This window comes from Musca vetustissima, unplaced genomic scaffold, assembly GCF_032173495.1.
Source record: "Musca vetustissima isolate MV318-11 ecotype Yass unplaced genomic scaffold, APGP_CSIRO_Mvet_v1 utg125739, whole genome shotgun sequence".
NCBI lineage: Eukaryota > Metazoa > Arthropoda > Insecta > Diptera > Muscidae > Musca > Musca vetustissima.
This window is the reverse complement of record NW_026885868.1, coordinates 52243-71101: the sequence shown is the minus strand read 5'-3', so window position 1 is coordinate 71101 and position 18859 is coordinate 52243. Positions and strand designations below refer to the sequence as shown.

The following is an 18859-nucleotide window of genomic DNA, read 5'->3' as shown; positions in this document are numbered from 1 at the left end:
CGGTCCATTCGTGGTTATAAAGACCTGTGGTTTCTATACAGGCCTGTGGTCCCTATACACGCCAGTGGTCTCTATTCCGGCCACTTGGTCTTTATAAAGACCTGTGGTCTCTATACCGGTCAATTCGTGGTTATAAAGACCTGTGGTTTCTATACAGGCCTGTGGTCCCTATAAACGCCAGTGGTCTCTATACCGGCCAATTGGTCTTTATAAAGACCTGTAGTCTTTATACCGGCCAATTGGTCTTTATAAAGACCTGTGGTCTCTATAGCGGCCAATAGGCCTTTATATAGACCTATGATCTCGATAGCGGCCAATTGGCCTTTGTAAAGACATGTGGTCTCTATAGCGACCAATTGGCCTTTATAAAGACCTGTGGTCTCTGTACCGGCCAATTGGCCTTTATATCCTTAGTCTTCGAAAAATCATTGGAAAATGTATTTTTATTTTTTAAATCGATGAAAAATATTCATTAGAATAATCCAGGGTGCGAAGAATGATTAAAATACGCTCTTTCTCACGAATGCTCAGGCGCAAGAATTCGAATGTTTTCAATTTATCGCGAATGTTACAAAGTTACAATGAATGAACAAGCATTTGCAATCTCTCCCGAATGTTCGCATTGCACGAAACACATAACAAAACCCATGTCCAACAACTATTGAACGTTCACGAACATTTGTTGTTATTGTTGTCGCTGTTTTTAGCATCCGCGAGAATTCGGGAATGTTTGTTTTCATTCGCGAGTGAATGTCAGAAAGAATTTCAACCACCAAACGAAACGAACGATCGTTGTTGTGTGCTCTCACTCGTTTGTTATGTGTATGTGTGTGCGAACATTCTTTGGCGAATGCTCGTTTGGTAAAGAATTTATCGCCATAAATTCATTCGTAAAATGAATCAATCGCGAGCGAATTTTTGCGCACCCTGGAATAATTCCCCTCTGACGACTCTTTGAAAAAATTCACTCAAATGGGAAACTTATATTTTTTTGGACGAAGGTAAGTACTTCGTGAGTGTTTTCAAAAAAAAAAAAAAATTGAAGTATTAAAGTATTTTTGTAAATTTGTATATGTCTGTCTGGCCAAAATTGTAGGCATTTTCAAAACCTAGATATCAGTATTCGAAAATGTGTGTATAAAAACTAGTTTTAAATATTATTTCTAATGTTATAATTTATTATATAAAATATTTTTATTTTATTATTTATTATCATTTGTGTATAATTTTCATCTTTTTTGTGTTATTTTTTTTAAATAATAATAAATAATAAAATATAGTTTTCAATATTTAAAAAAAATATTTTTAAAATTATTTTTTTAGTTCCAAAAAAAAATGAAACAGAAATTAACCTCTCCTCTCTTTTCTTTTTTGATTTTTCTCCCCACACCACCAACCCAACCCACCACCTGTAGATCCCAATTCCCGACATGATGAACGCTCCGGAACGGAACAACGCTACCCCTGCCATGTTTGCGGTAAAAGTTATTTACGCAAGGGCCATCTGAAGCGGCACATTAACAACGAATGCATTGGCATCGCACCGAAATACGTTTGCGACCGCTGTCCATCACGCTATAAACGCAGCGAAGATTTGCGTAGACATCTGCTTAAGGCTCACAACGTTGTGAGGGCTGGACCATATCGCAGTCGGACAATTGATGATTATATGGATGATATAAGTACGGCGGCAGGATATTATGAACACAATCGATCGTCATTATCGTCAGGACCAGGATTATCCATAGCAAATGTATCATCGTCGAGCATGGAGAGACCTTTGTATGTGAACGATTTTGAGGCATCGCCACAGTTTAACAACCACAACAGCATCAGCGCCAGCAAACAATTATCACAACATCCCACTCATCAGCCGCATCAACGAATTCGTGCCTCATCCAATTCCGATTTTGACAATCAACATTTTCTCGATTATTGAGCTATAAGGTATTTGCCATCATGGATACGTATAGCAAGGATTAGCGCCTTCCAGGCCCAATCTTGCCACTTAAAGTACAAAAAAAATAGTTCTTAGTAAAATTGTTTAAAAAAAAAAAACTTTGTAGTCATGTGTGTCCTTTTTTCGTATGTAATAAATTCAATGTTTTCAAATGAATATGTCCGATATGTTGTGTGTGTGTCCTTATTTCATGTGTGTCGTATTTATACAAATTATGTAAATAGATTTAATGTATGTAATACTATTATATGTCATTGACTATTGGTATTAAGTACTAGGTCCTTTATCCTTGGAAAAATATTCTTTAAAGTCCTTTAATAGTCCTGGAAAAAACATATTTTTTTTTCTAAAGAAAAAAATTCGGAATATTTTTTTTTCGTATAGAAAAAAATTCGGAATCGTTTTTCCTTTTTCGTATAGAAAAAAAATTCGGAATCGTTTTTTTTCGTATAGAAAAAAAATCGGAATATTTTTTTTCGTATAGAACAAAAATTCGGAGTAATTTTTTTGTTCGTATAGAACAAAAATTCTGAATCATTTTTTTCGTATAGAAAATCATTTATATAGAACAAAAATTCGGAATAATTTTTTTCGAATAGAACAAAAATTCGAAATAATTTTTTTCGAATAGAACAAAAATTCGGAATCTTTTTTTTTTTTTTTTTTTTGTATAGAACAAAAATTCGGAATAACTTTTTTCGTATAGAAAAAAAATCGGAATATTTTTTTTTTCATATAGAACAAAAATTCGGAATAATTTTTTTCGAATAGAACAAAAATTCGGAATAATTTTTTTGGAATAGAACAAAAATTCGGAATAATTTTTTTCGAATAGAACAAAAATTCGGAATCATTTTTTTTTTTTTTTTTTTGTATAGAACAAAAATTCGGAATAATTTTTTTCGAATAGAACAAAAATTCGGAATAATTTTTTTTCGAATAGAACAAAAATTCAGAATCATTTTTTTTCGTATAGAAATTCGGAATCATTTTCTTTCGTATAGAAAAAAATTCGGAATCATTTTTTTCGTATAGAAAAATACGGAATTATTTTTTTTTCGTATAGAAAAAAATTTGGAATCATTTTTTTCGTATAGAAAAAAAATTCGGAATCATTTTTTTCGTAAAAAAAATTGGAATCGTTTTTTTCGTATAGAAAAAAAATTGGAATCATTTTTTTCGTATAGAAAAAAATTCGGAATATTTTTTTTTTGTATAGAACAAAAATTCGGAGTATTTTTTTTGTTCGTATAGAACAAAAAAATTCTGAATCATTTTTTTCGTATAGAAAATCATTTATATAGAACAAAAATTCGGTATAACTTATTTCGTATAGAAAAAAAATTCGGAATATTTTTTTTTCGAATAGAACAAAAGTTCGGAATATTTTTTTTCGAATAGAACAAAAATTCGGAATCATATTTTTTTTTTTTTTTTTTTTTTTTTTTGTATAGAACAAAAATTCGGAATAATTTTTTTAGAATATAACAAAAATTCGGAATAATTTTTTTTCGAATAGAACAAAAATTCGGAATCATTTTTTTCGTATAGAAATTCGGAATCATTTTCTTTCGTATAGAAAAAAATTCGGAATCATTTTTTTCGTATAGAAAAAATCGGAATCATTTTTTTTTTCGTATAGAAAAAATCGGAATCATTTTTTTTCGTATAGAAAAAAATTTTTAATCATTTTTTTCGTAAAAAAAAAATTGGAATCGTTTTTTTCGTATAGAAAAAAAAATTGGAATCATTTTTTTCGTATAGAAAAAAAATTCGGAATAATTTTTTTTCGTATAGAAAAAAAATTCGGAATAATTTTTTTTCGTATAGAACAAAAATTCGGAATAATTTTTTTTTCGTATAGAAAAAAAATCGGAATAATTTTCTTTTCGTATAGAAAAAAAATCGGAATATTTTTTTCGAATAGAAAAAAATTCGAACAGACCTCAGTTCCCACTGAGGGCATTTTTTTCGAATAGAAAAAAAAGCGGAATAATTTTTTTTTTCGTGTAGAAAAAAAATTCAGAATAATTTTATTCGTATAGAACAAAAATTCGTATAGAACAAAAAAATCGTATAGAACAAAAATTCGGAATAATTTTTTTTTTTCGTATAGAACAAAAATTCGGAATAATTTTTTTCGTATAGAAAAAAAATTCGGAATAATTTTTTTCGCATAGAAAAAAAATTCGGAAAAAATTTTTTCCGTATAGAACAAAAATTCGGAAAAATTTTTTTCCGTATAGAACAAAAATTCGGAAATATATTTTTCTGTATAGAACAAAAATTCGGAATAATTTTTTTCGTATAGAAAAAAAAATCCGAATAATTTTTTTCGCATAGAAAAACAAAATTCGGAACAATTTTTTTTCGCATAGAAAAAAAAATTCGGAGTAATTTTTTTTCGCGTAGAAAAACAAAATTCGGAATAATTTTTTTTCCGTATAGAAAAAAAATCGGAATAATTTTTTTTTCGTATAGAAAAAAATCGGAATAATTTTTTTCGTATAGAAAAAAATTCGGAATAATTTTTTTTCGTATAGAAAAAAAATTCGGAATAATTTTTTTTCGTACAGAACAAAAATTCGGAATAATTTTTTTCGTATAGAATAAAAATTCGTATAGAACAAAAAATTCGTATAGAAAAAAAAATCGGAATAATATTCTTCGTATAGAAAAGAACAAATCAGAATAATTTTCTTCGTATAGAACAAAAATTCGGAATTTGTTGGGTTAATGGTAAAAATAGAAGTAAGTATGCTTTGCTGGGTTTTGAGTCAGTATATATATAGTAGTGGTAGTTTAATGGGACAGCTTTTATATTAACCCCAACCAAATGCACACCCCCACCCACTCACATTAAATAAAATATACAAACAAAAAAAAATCAATACTAAATAAAATTTTCGATCCAAACCTCAAGTTCTCTATTTTTATTTTTTGTTCTTCAGATTTTGATCAAATGCTGGCCTATCTGCCGCCCTTTGATGGCCGTTATCCCTGCATGACATGTGGTCGCAGCTACTTACGACGTGGCCATCTGAAACGTCACATCACCAAGGAATGTATTGGGGTGGAACGACAATTCAAATGTAAGCTATGCTCGATGAGCTATAAGCGGAACGATTGCCTGCGACGACATATGATTAGTGTCCACTATAAGGATTTGACGATGTAAAGTCCGGTTGCAACTTTGTTCAGCTGGAATTAATACTCATAATCGTGATCATCATCATCCTCATCATCACATGTCTTCCGAAGAGATACCAATACGAATACTTGGATCCTTAATGTAAACGAAAATGCATTCCTTAGTTTGTAGTCATCGGCCAGCCAGCATTCCTTAGTCTTAGAAGAGCCACATTCCTGCCAATTAATTATATTATACATATATTTGAAAATAAGTATGTATGTATATGTGTTACAATGTAAAATAGTTAAAAATTAATTTAAACATTTTTTATTTTTGTTACTAATTGTAAAAATTTAGTTTTTTTTACGAAAATTAAGTTGATGAAATCGAATTGAAAATAATAAATAATAATAAGAAAACATAACCTATAAAATGTAATTAATATAAACAAATTCTGAAAAAAATTTCGCATAGGAAAAAAAAACAATATTTTTTTACATAGGAAAAAATCGGAATTTTTTTCGCAAAGAAAAAATCGGAAATATTTTTTCGAATAGAAAAAAATTCGGAAACATTTTTTTTCGAATAGAAAAAAATTCGGATTTTTTTTTGCATAGAACAAATCGGAATTTTATTCGAATAGAAAAAAAAAATCGGAAAAATTTTTTTTGCGGAAACATTTTTTTCGCATAGAAAAAAATCGAAAATTTTTTTTCGAATAGAAAAAATCTGAATCATTTTTTTCGCATAGAAAAAAATTCGAAATTATTTTTTTCGCATTGAAAAAAATTCGAAATTATTTTTTTCGGATAGAATAAAAAATCGGAAACATTGTTTTCGCATATAATAAAAAAAAATTTTATTGCAAAAAAAAATCGGAAAAAAAAATTTTCGCATAGAAAAAAAATTGGTAAATTTTTTTTCGAATAAATAAAGCTTGGAAAATTTTGTTTTCGCATAGAAAAAAATCCAAAACCTTTTTTTTCGCATAAAAATCCGAAAAAAATTGGTAACATTTTTTCGCATAAAAACAAAATTCGGAAACATTTTTTTTGCATAGAAAAAAAAAATCGGAAACCTTTTTTTCGCATAGAAACAAAATTCGGAAACATTTTTTTCGCATAGAAAAAAATCTGAAAACTTTTTTCGCATAGAAAAAAATACGGAGATTTCTTATTCCATAAAAAAATCGGAAAAAATTCGCATAGAAAAATATCGGTAATTTTTTTCGCATATAAAAAATACGGAAATTTTTTATTTCATTAAAAAATCGGAAAAAATTCGCATAGAAAAAAATCGGTAATTTTTTTTCGAATAAAAAAGCTTGGAAATTTTGTTTTCGCATAGAAAAAGTCGGAAACATTTTTTCGAATAGGAAAAAATTGGAAACATTTTTTTCGCATAGAAAAAATTTGGAAACATTTTTTCGCATAGAAAAAATATGGATACATTTTTTTCGCATAGAAAAGTAATTTGAATTTTCCCTTACAGTAAGTATCCATTATCCTTCCCTAAAAAATAGCCAATTGTTGTTTAATTAATTTAATCCTTTCTTATCAATGTTTCTAGAGCTGACCTATAACCCGTCCTCTTCAGCAGCTTCTTTGTCCTGTTATCCCTTTTTATGTTGAAGGTAAGTGTAAATTCATTTTTTGTTGTTGAATTATGAATAACATCCTCTTGTCTTCTGTTTTTCTTTTTGACAGGATAATCGAAATTATTATCCATTTTTAACACGCCCCTATTCAAAACAACCAAAACCTATATCTTCGTCATCATTTGCCGAAAATGTCTTTTCGTCTTTCAAAGGATACATTTTTTCGCATTTTATCTAGTGATGCTGTGATCCTCAACAGGTTTTTGTTCTTGTTGTGAAAAAAAGGAAAATTTCAAACGCAAAGTCAACAATACATCGTTAGAGAAGAGATGAGAACTTAATGGATCCATTGTTCGTGTTATCCTTGTCAGCCAAAAAATAATAGTATCATCCTTTTCAAGTAAGTACAGCAAATTTAGAAATACTAGTTTTCGATAACAAGAGAACAAGTTCTCTCACTCTCTTACTACACCACCCTCTCTTTCTCAAATGCTAAAGGTTTTGGCATTTTAAAATAGACATCAAATAGACTCTCTCACACATCAACTCATCACTCATTTTGAGTGCTTTTGTTGTTGTTTTTTTTTTTTAATTCTAAAAATAAGTTTTTCCTTTAAGGAAAATTCCATGCCTTCCTTCACCATATGCCCATTCGATTTTTGTTGACACCATTCGCATGGCTTTCCTTTATCACCCAGACAATGTCTGAGAGGATTTTAGAAGTGAAAGAGAAATGAAGAGAATGAAGGCTTTTTCTCGTAAGGATTATGTACAGTTATCCTTGAAAATGAAAAATTTTGGAAAAAAATAAATTTTATACGAAAAAAATATTTTCAAAATTATTCCGAATAATTTTTTTTTGTATAAAAAAAAATCCGAATCAATTTTTTCGTACATAGAAAAAAATTCGGAATAATTTTTTTCGTATTTAGAAAAAAATTCGAAATATTTTTTTTCCGTATAGAAAAAAATTCGGAATAATTTTTTCCGTATAGAACAAAAAATTCGGAATAATTTTTTTCCGTATAGAACAAAAAATTCGGAATAATTTTTTTCCGTATAGAACAAAAAATTCGGAATAATTTTTTTCCGTATAGAAAAAAGTTCGGAATAATTTTTTTCCGTATAGAAAAAATTTCGGAATAATTTTTTTTCCGTATAGAAAAAAATTCGGAATAATTTTTTTCCGTATAGAAAAAAATTCGGAATAATAAAAAAATTCAGAATAATTTTTTTCCGTATAGAAAAAAATTCGGAATAATTTTTTTCCGTATAGAAAAAAATTCGGAATATTTTTATTCCGTATAGAAAAAAATTCGGAATAATTTTTTTCCGTATAGAAAAAAATTCGGAATAATATTTTCCGTATAGAAAAAAAAATTCGGAATAATTTTTTTCCGTATAGAAAAAAATTCGGAATAATTTTTTCCGTATAGAACAAAAAATTCGGAATAATTTTTTCCGTATAGAACAAAAAATTCGGAATAATTTTTTCCGTATAGAACAAAAAATTCGGAATAATTTTTTCCGTATAGAACAAAAACTTCGGAATAATTTTTTTTCCATATAGAACAAAAAATTCGGAATAATTTTTTTCGTATAGAACAAAAAATTCGGAATAATTTTTTCCATATAGAACAAAAAAATTTGGAAAAAAAATTCGGAATAATTTTTTTCCGTATAGAACAAAAATTCGGAATAATTTTTTTCCGTATAAAAAAAATTCGGAATAATTTTTTTTTTCGTATAGAACAAAAAATTCGGAATAATTTTTTTCCGTATAGAAAAAAATTCGGAATAATTTTTTTCCGTATAGAAAAAAAAAATTGGAATAATTTGTTTTTGTATTTGTTCCGTATAGAGAAAAATTGGGAATAATTTTTTTCGTATAGAAAAAAAATTCGGAGTAATTGTTTTCGTATAGAAAAAATTCGGAGTAGTCGTTTTTGTATAGAAAAAATTCGGAGTACTTGTTTTCGTGTAGAAAAAAATCGGAGTAATTGTTTTCGTATAGAAAAAAATCGGAATATTTAGAAAAAATCGGAATAATTTTTTCCTCAGTTTCTAAAGATTATTGTCTGCTACTGCCTTGAGAAAATTCTTCTCATTATTTTCCTTGGTCTCTTTCACAATTCAATTACCTCAATTACAAATCAATAATTCCTCTTAAGAAAAATAGCGAAATTTCGAAAAGAGACAATACCCACCCTCCTTAAATTACAAAGTAAATAGCTGAGAAACACCCCCTTCCCCTTCATGACTGACCACAAAAATTGGACATGTCACAAATGAAGCGTAACAATTTCTTTTGCCAAATGGACAATTGGTCGAACGAAAGATAGATCGATCGGTTGATCGCTCACAGCACATGAAATCACGTAGAACTCACAGCGAACTCAGTAGGATGCTGCTCACGCACACACCCTCACCAATACACTTTTCCCAGAGGTCACACCGAACAAATTTATTTGTATGTGTTTCCATATGTTTGTTGTTATGCATCGAAATTCTGACCTTGAAAACTTCATCCTTTGTTTAGCTGACCTTCAATCGAAGTGTGTTTGAGAAAATGTGAGCGGGTATTTTTAACCAGCAGAATTTATCGAACACTTAGATCACAAATTGTGTGCGGTTGAAAAAAATATTGATTTTCTTTACGAGGGTGGGTATGAAAATGGTAGGGGAAAAATAATGAAATCAGTCCTGAGGTCCCTTGAAATTTTCACTGTAGAAAAAAGTGTAACATGAGGTTCTCCGATTTTTTTCTATAAAAAACATGGACTCCGATCGATTTTTTTCTTTAAAACAAATTGTAACTGAGGTGCCGCCGAATTTTCTCTGTGGGAAAAAATTTCGGACCTGGGGTCCTTTGAATTTTTTCTATAAAAAAATTGGAAATTTTCCCGATTTTTTTATATACATGGAAAAACATGGATTTGTGGTCCTGCGAATTTTTCCTATAGTAAAAAAAATTGGGAACTGAGGTTCCGCCAATAATTTTTTCTATAGAAAATTTTTTCCTGAGGTTTCCAGACCACCCTCCTTAATTGCGATCGTTTGTTTTTTCATGGAAATTTCAAAGTTTCCAACAGAGGTTGTTGCTTTTCAAATTTCCAAAGAAAAACAAATCGAAAATTTCCCAAAATATTAGAAAATAAATATGCAAGCCTGCCAGCCCATCAACCAGTAAAGTAAAAGTGATGAATAGTAGGTAGCTGGGTAGATAGCAAAAATAAATCTGACAGAAAAAGGATATGCAACAACCAACAACAAAAATAAATACATATACACAAAGCGAAAAAAGTATGCTTGCACACAATGGGCAACAACAATAACACAGGATCGCTGATCCTTTGCTTACATGAAACTTATAGTGGTTGGTCGGTCGGTCTGTCTGTCCGATATGATCTTTTGTTGTTGTTATTTTAATCCAGACATTAGCCAAACAAAGCATTAAACACTTGCAGCGCACCATGTATCCTTTTTCACCGGAATGCCTACGCATACAACCAATAGCTAAATAGTCGGAGAGAGAGAAAGAGAGCAAGTGAGTGAGGGAGAAAGTAGACAGAGGATAATAGAAAAACAAAGTCTAGACGTGCGAGAGTGTCTGGTTTCATGGATTTTGGAAAAAAACTTTTCGCGTTGAAAATTCTTCATACACACACACAAATACATGTTGAATTCTGTCTTCAGGCTTTTCCGACCAAAAAAGAAAATTTAACAAAATTTGGTCGATTTTGAAAACTGATAGAAAAAATACATAAAAAAATTGGGACTGAGTTTCAGCCGAATTAATTTCTATATGAAAAAAATGGGAACTGAGGCTACACAGAATTTTTTCCATACGAAAAAAAATTATTCCGAATTTTTTTCTATACGAAAAAAAAATATTCCGAATTTTTTATATACAAAAAAAAATTATTCCGAATTTTTTTCTATACGGAAAAAAATTATTCCGAATTTTTTTCTATACGGAAAAAAATTATTCCGAATTGTTTTCTATACGAAAAAAAAAAAATACGAAAAAAAATATTCCGAATTTTTTTCTATACGGAAAAAAATTATTCCGAATTTTTTTCTATACGGAAAAAAATTATTCCGAATTTTTTTCTATACGGAAAAAAATTATTCCGAATTTTTTTCTATACGGAAAAAAATTGTGTTCGAATTTTTTCTATACGGAAAAAAATTGTTTTCGAATTTTTTTCTATACGGAAAAAAATTGTTTTCGAATTTTTTTCTATACGGAAAAAAATTGTTTTCGAATTTTTTTCTATACGGAAAAAAATTATTCCGAATTTTTTTCTATACGGAAAAAAATTATTCCGAATTTTTTTCTATACGCAAAAAAATTAATCCGAATTTTTTTCTATACGGAAAAAAATTATTTCGAATTTTTTTCTATACGAAAAAAATGATTCCGAATTTTTTTCTATACGAAAAAAATGATTCCGAATTTTTTTCTATACGAAAAAAATGATTCCGAATTTTTTTCTATACGAAAAAAATTATTCCGAATTTTTTTCTATACAAAAAAAATTATTCCGAATTTTTTTCTATACAAAAAAAAATTCTGCGAATTTTTTTCTATACGAAAAAAATTATTCCGATTTTTTTCTATACGAAAAAAATTATTCCGATTTTTTTTCTATACGAAAAAAATTATTCCGAATTTTTTTCTATTCCAAAAAAAAATATTCCGAATTTTTTTCTATACAAAAAAAAATATTCCGAATTTTTTTCTGTACGAAAAAAAATATTCCGAATTTTTTTCTATACAAAAAAAATATTCCGAATTTTTTTCTATACAAAAAAATTATTCCGAATTTTTTTCTATACGAAAAAAATTATTCCGATTTTTTTTGATACGAAAAAAAATTATTCGGAATTTGTTTCTATACGAAAAAAATTATTCGGAATTTGTTTCTATACGAAAAAAATATTCCGATTTTTTTCCAATATACAATTTTCGAATTTTTTTTCTATACAAAAAATTATTCCGACTATTTATACCCTTCACATATGTCTTTGAGCATATATTTGTAACAGGCAAAAGGAATCGAGATAGACACATGGTTCCTTTTGAGAATAAGCATAGAATCACTTTCTGCGTCGATTTACGCATGTCCGTCTGTCCGTCCGTCCATGTATTTTTGTTAACAAAGTACAGGTCGAATTTATGATCCGATTTGTATGAAATTTGGCACAGATCATTTATTTGGCCTAACGACGAAACCTATTGAAATTGAAGAAAATCGGTTCAGATTTAGATATAGCTCCCGTATATAGTTTCGTCCGAGTTAAGGTAAATGGGGCACCAAAGTCCCTATATATCTTTCGATTTGCATGAAATTTGGCATTAAGTTCTGAATGAGGACCAGAATGATGTATTTTAAGTTTCCTGAAAATCGGTTCAGATTTAGATATAGCTCCCATATATAGTTTCATCCGATTTTATGTAAATGGTGCACCAAAGTCCTTATATATCTTTCGAATTGAACGAAATTTGGCACAGCGTACTGAATTAGGTCTGGAATGATGTGTATTAAGTTTCGTGAAAATCGGTTCAGATTTAGATATAGCTCCCATATATATTTTCGTCCGATTTAATGTAAATGGTACACCAAAATCCCTCTATACCTTTCGATTTGTCCGAAATTTTGCATAGCCCAATGAATTAGGTCTAGAATGATGTGTGTTATGTTTCCTGAAAATCGGTTCAGATTTAGATATAGCTTCTATATCTGACCAAATGAAAAAATTTAGTATCGGTTGCAGAATGACATGTTTATGGATCCAATTTCCTTTTACTGGTCCTTCAAAAATGCGACTTCTGTTAGGATTGAATATACCCAAAGTGGTGAATGGTATCATATAGTCGGCCCCGTCCGACTTTACTACTTTTCTTACTGGTTTTCATACGGAAAAATGTTATTCCGATTTTATTCTATACGAAAAAAATTATTCCGAATTATTCTGTGATCTTTTTCATAGAAAAAAATTGAAACCTGAGGTCCCCGTGAAAAGTAAATCAGTTCTTTTCGAATATAAAAATCTCAAATGGCAACCCTGTACACACACATACCACCTATTAGTTGCTATCCTTTTTTGGATTGTAGGAGAAGAGTAGGTAACAAGTTTTCTAAAAACACAACAAAAGCAAAAAACAAAACAAAGAAATCCTTTTGACAGATGTGCGCAGGCGTAACAGTTTTCCGTTGGCATTTCAATGCCAGATTAATGGGTGTTTGTTCGGTTTGCCTATTTGTGTGTGTAATGCACACACACACCACTCATTTTTCCAAATGAGTATGGAAAATTCGACTTTTTCGCTTAAATTCTGGGAAAATAAATTTAGAAATGCCTGTGTTGTTGTTGTTGTTGCTGCTGCCTTAAGTCCTTTGTAATTTGAGTAAAACATTCAATGGGATTTTCTCTTTCATAAATAGGAGAGGAGAATGCAAATGTGTGTGTGTGTGCGAGGGTATTGTGTGTTTTGGTGGCCTGTATTATTTTGTAAGCTAAAATTGCTTTTTCTTTTGATGTCAGCTAGTGCAGAAATGTTTGTAGTGCAGTAAAGACGCTTTTGACGCTTCAAAAACCGCGATTATTATTTTTTAATTTTTTTTGTTTTGAAAGAAATTTTTTTTGTGCAAAAAAAGTTTTGTGTGTGTGCTTGTGTAATTGTGTGTTATATTTAAAAAAGCTTACTCGTACTTTAAGCTTATTAGCTTGAAAGTTTTTGAAAAAATTTAAATTTTTATTTAAAAAAATTGACCAACGTTTTTTTCATTTAAATTACATTTTTAAGCCATAAATCCTCCTTTTACACGCTTGGTGTGTGAGTATGAAATGCAGAGCAACGCTTGAGGAATATTTTTCCCTTTGACGGATATCTTCCTGAAAATCAACATCATGCCAATAATTTAAAACAAGTGAACTGTGATCCTTTGATTTTTTTCTATGTACAAAAATAAGAGCTGAGGCCATGTGAAATATTTCTATAGGAAAAAATTGGGAACTGAGATCCTGCGAATATTTTTCTGCCGAAAAAATAGCCAAAGGCTCTGTGGTATTTTTTCTATAAAAATTGGAACTGAGATTCCTGTGATTTTTTTCTGTAGGAAAATTGGCAAGGTTCGGTAAATTGTTTTCTAAAGAAAATGAAAATAGAAATTAAATTCGCAGAAACATCAGTTCCCACTTTTTCCTATAAAAATAAAATTCTATAAAATAAAATTTACATGACCTCATTTTTAAATTATTTCTATAGAAAAAAAATAACTCAATTCCCAATTTTTTCCTTTAGAAAAAAATCGTAAAACCTCAGTTCCCAATTTTTTTTTAGAAAAAAAAATCGTAGAACCTCAGTTCCCAATTTTTTTCTTTAGAAAAAAATCGTAAAACCTCAGATCGCATTTTTTCTATAGAAACTAGTTTTGCAAAACCTTAGGTCCCATTCTTTCTATAAAAAAAATCTCAGAAACCTCAGTTCCAAATTTTTTATAATGAAAAAAATTTATTAGAAAAAAAATCGGAGAAACTCCGTTCGCATTTTTTCTACAAAAAAAATCACAGATCTTCGGGAACCACAGATTCCAATTTTTTTTCTTGTGAAAAAAAAATCGGAGAACCCCAGTTCCCAATATTTTTTCGGAAAACCTCACTTTGGCATTTTTTCTATAGAAAAAAATTGCGAAACCTTAAAGTTCCCTTTCTTTCTATAGAAAAAATTCTCAGAAACCTTATTTCTATTTTTTTTGTTATAATGAAAAATCTCGAATTTTTAATAGAAACAAAATTCACAGAAACCTCTGTTCCCAATTTTGTTTTTTATAGAGAAAATCGCCGTATGGGAACTTCAGTTCCCATTTTATCTATAGAAAAAAGTTCGGAGAAAATCCGTTCTCAATTTTTCTATAGAAAAAAAAATCATCGGAACTGCAGTACCCATTTTTTCTATAGAAATAAATCGCAACTCATTCCCATTTTTTCTAAAGAAACCAATTCACAGGAACCTCAGCTCACTTTTTTTCTAATTAAAAAAAATTGCAGGACTTCAGTTTCTACTTTAGTTTAAGAAAAAAATATGCCTGACCTTTAGCCAGTATCACAAGTCTATTTTTTTCAAAATTGTTCAGAAAAATATCACACAATTTCTTAGCACACACACACATTCGCACAAAACCGCCCTCAATACGAAAAAAATTATTCCAATTTTTTTTCTATACAAAAAAAAATTATTCCAATTTTTTTTCTATACGAAAAAAATTATTCCGTATTTTTTTCTATACGAAAAAAAATCCTTTTTTATTTTTTTTTAACTTGTTTAAAAAATATCCCACAATTTCTAAGCACACACATTCGCACAAAACCACCCTCAATTTAAAACTGCACTATAAACATTTCTGCATTCCCATATCCATATTTTTAATTTTAGTGTTATTTACTGATTAATATATTTGTTTTTTCTTTTTGTTTCAGATTCCATTTGAACCACCAGGATGTAGAGTTATTCCCTCATTTCCCATTCCAGTTAAAATTTTGTTGACTTGAACTAACCTATTTTTCTCTTTTTCTAGGTATCACCAAAAAGGCAAAATAAGGTAATCATGAGAACATCATTTGCAAAACGACTAATAATCCCGCACCACCATCATCATTAGCAACATCACAAGGAACTAACAAAATAATGCACAAGGGTGATCAGCCATATATTTCATAATATATAACATCCAATAATAATATCATCATTAAATTCATGCTCATTGTAATTTGTTATTAAAAACAATATAAAATTATATTATTATAAAATTAGTGACAGCATTATTTGTACAAAGCTTAGTACTCGCAAATGGTTATGGAGCTTAAAATAATTTAGTATTAAAAGTTAAAATATAAAAAATATATATGCAGCAATAATTCAATAATAATAATAAGCCACACACACATGATCTCTTTCATTATTTATTATATAGAAGAGATAAATAAACAAAAGAGAGTTAAGAGCGAGAAAACTTTTACTATTATTATTATTAAATTACATGTTCGTTTCTTAAGTCTTTGTATATTGCCTGTACTCACAACTCTGTGGTGATTTATAATAAGAGAGAGAGAGAGAGAAAATATCCACACTCTTAACATTTACTGTTATTAATTAATTACATGTTCGTTTCTTAAGTCTTTGTATATTGCCTGTACTCACAACTCGGAGAGAGAATGCCCACTCTCTTAACAGTTAATCAAGTTGAGTTGGTCATGTACACAGTTAAAACAAAAGACTTAAGAAACGAACCATGTATACGGTGTGTTACAATTGTAAATATGCGCGCTCTCTCTCTCTCTCACGCACATTGTACTGCTATAGAGAAGGTGATAATTATTTAGAGATGATATTATAAGAACAAAAGACTTAAGACACAAACGTTTAGCAACCTTTTTGAATAGGAATTATGTATGTGGGAACAAAACCAAACATGATAAATGAGTAAAGGGATGAATATATTTTATTTATTATTTATTATATTAGTTATTAAATATGTATAAATATATATTTTTAGTTTCAGTTTGGCATTTGAGACACACTATTAATATATATAAACCAGTGAGAACTTAATAATAATTTGTAAATATATTTTTATTAAAAAATAGAAGTAAAGATAAATAAAAAAACTAAAAAGAAAAAATTATAAAGATGAAATTCATAATTATAAAAAGGGAATGCTTTTTTAAATTTATACGTCAATAAATAAAATGTAAAAAAGTTTTTTTTTTTTTGGAGAAAGCGAGCCTATAAAAAAATACTTATTAAAATTATACAAATTTATAAATCATTAAAAAAAATATTTTACATATTTTGTGTCCAAATGGACATTACGCATGTCATCACTGTAGTTAGTTTTAGCTATACTAATGATATTTTGGGAAAGTATTAAAATATATTTTAACAAAAAAATTTATTAAATTATTAATAACATAATAGACTTATAATAGATTTGATACAATTTATTAACCCCATTTAAAAACTTCATTTAAAAAAAATATTACCTTTTGTAAAATACTTCTATCATAACCTCAAAATTTTCATTTTATTGCTAATCTTTACAAAGACAAACATTTCATTTGAAACCAAATTCAAACATGCAGAGCTTGAAAAAATATTTTGCTTTTTCATGATGGAACAAACAAATTAATTTCATTCAAAATTACAAAAAAACGAAGAATTTAATTTATACCCTTCCCCTCGGTCTCTCCCTCCTTACAGATTTAACCCAGAAATTGGATCAACCGCACAAAGAAAATACCGCACCAAATCAAGTGCCGAAAAAAGTGAACCGACGTAAATCCCGGCCCGGCAGCATTAGCCCCAATAGCAACAACAATAATAACAACAACAATACCAAATCTCAAAATTCTTTGGGTGATGTTGCCTCCCATACCGTTGCTGCTGCCGCCGCTCTAATTGGTGGTGGTGCTGCGGGTGGCAATGAAATTAATCGCAAACGTTTGTCCATGTCAGATGTTTCCGATATGCTTTATGAATTCTATAGGGCCAATGCAGCGGCCAAGGTACCCAAACAGCAATCACAAACCTCGGTGCTGGGGGCTGTGGTGTCGAAATTCTGTGGCCAAACTTCACCCACCTCCGCGGAGACTTTGGAGCCATCCAGCATTGCGGCCATTGCCACAAATGGTGCCGCCTCAGAGACGGCAATTAAAAATAGTTTTGCCGATGAAAAGCTGGTGACTGCTGCCACACCCACAATGGGTGCGGCCTCGCTACATCCCAAGTTGAAATATACGCTAAAAGCCAAATTGGAGGGGGATAATGTGAACACCCCAACCCCCACGCCCACAACACCTTTTATAACAGCCATACCCACCTCGGTGTTGACCGTGACACCCACCATCAACACCAGTGATGAGCCACTGGACATTAAACCCATCATAAATCCCACCACGGGGTTGGTAGAGACCGCACCACCCACCACTGCAGACAGTGTGATCAAACAAGTTCCTGGAGCCAATACCCAGGCTGCAGCCATTGCCGCTGCTCTCATTCGGGATGGCTATCACAATTTTCAGCAGCAAATTCGCGCCCAAGAAATCATGAAATTCCAAAAAGGCAACTTCAAGGCTCTGCACAAAACAAACGAATCCACACCCACCAAAATTTTAGAAACCTTCCTAAGGCAGCAACGCAATTCGGAATGCGATACAAATTCCGAGCCCAATGATGGTGATGATGAGGATGACTCCCGCTACAACGCCTTCGATGATATCCATCTGATGGATCAGTCGAAGAATGGAGGTGGTAATGGTGCGGCAGGTGGTGGTGTGGCTTTCCCCCAACTTTTACAAAATGCCTTGTCACAAAATTCGGCCCCCGCCACTCCCGGCTCGGTAGATTATCTCTCCGATGAATCTCAGAAATATATGAATTTAGCTGCTCAGGCTCAGGCCTTCCGCAACTTGGAATATTCCCTAGGCGATTTTGGCAACACAAGTCCGAATGAAAATTCCGGTCCCACTGGCATCGGGGCAGATGGTGAACCGATTTACGAATGCCGCCATTGTGGTAAGAAATATCGTTGGAAATCGACACTGCGCCGACACGAGAATGTCGAATGTGGTGGTAAGGAACCATCACATCAGTGTCCCTATTGCCCGTACAAATCAAAGCAAAGGGGTAACCTTGGGGTACATGTCCGCAAGCATCATTCGAATATGCCTCAGCTGGCAAGTCGCCGTCGTTCGAAATATTCGACAAAATGTGAATCGAATGTCAGCAGTGCCAATGTTTCGGATGATTCCAATTCCAAGTTAATCATCGACTGTTCCAAATGAGTGTGGGCCTATCTTTGGGCCCAATCTCAGTTGGAATGTGACGAGGATGCGACGACGGCGAGATGACGACGAGGACAGTGTAATACGACGAAGAGATTGACTGGGGAAAATTGTGTGGATTTGTGGCAATGGTGGTGGTGGGGAGAGACAAATTGGAAGAATGTGGTAACACCATGTGTGGAAGAGGAGGAGGAGGATGGCGATGATGACGACAAGGAAGAGAAAAGTGTTAAAGAAGAAAATGAGGAGGAGGTGGAAGAGGAAACGATGGAATCGGAACGTGACTGTAATAATGGTAAGAATTTCGTCCCGAACAAAA

At 30.7% G+C, this 18859-nt stretch overlaps 1 protein-coding gene across 1 annotated transcript; it reads left to right on the top strand.

The window, feature by feature from the left end:
- Positions 1–1415: 1415 nt before the first annotated feature.
- LOC133333168 (longitudinals lacking protein) lies at positions 1416–18560 on the top strand (the record flags this gene model as incomplete). The annotated part of the gene is made up of 3 exons (XM_061541499.1): positions 1416–1889; positions 4912–5052; positions 16958–18560. Coding segments are annotated over 3 exons (2198 nt in total), but the record flags the coding sequence as incomplete, so codon positions are not given.
- Between the last annotated feature and the right edge of the window lie 299 nt (positions 18561–18859).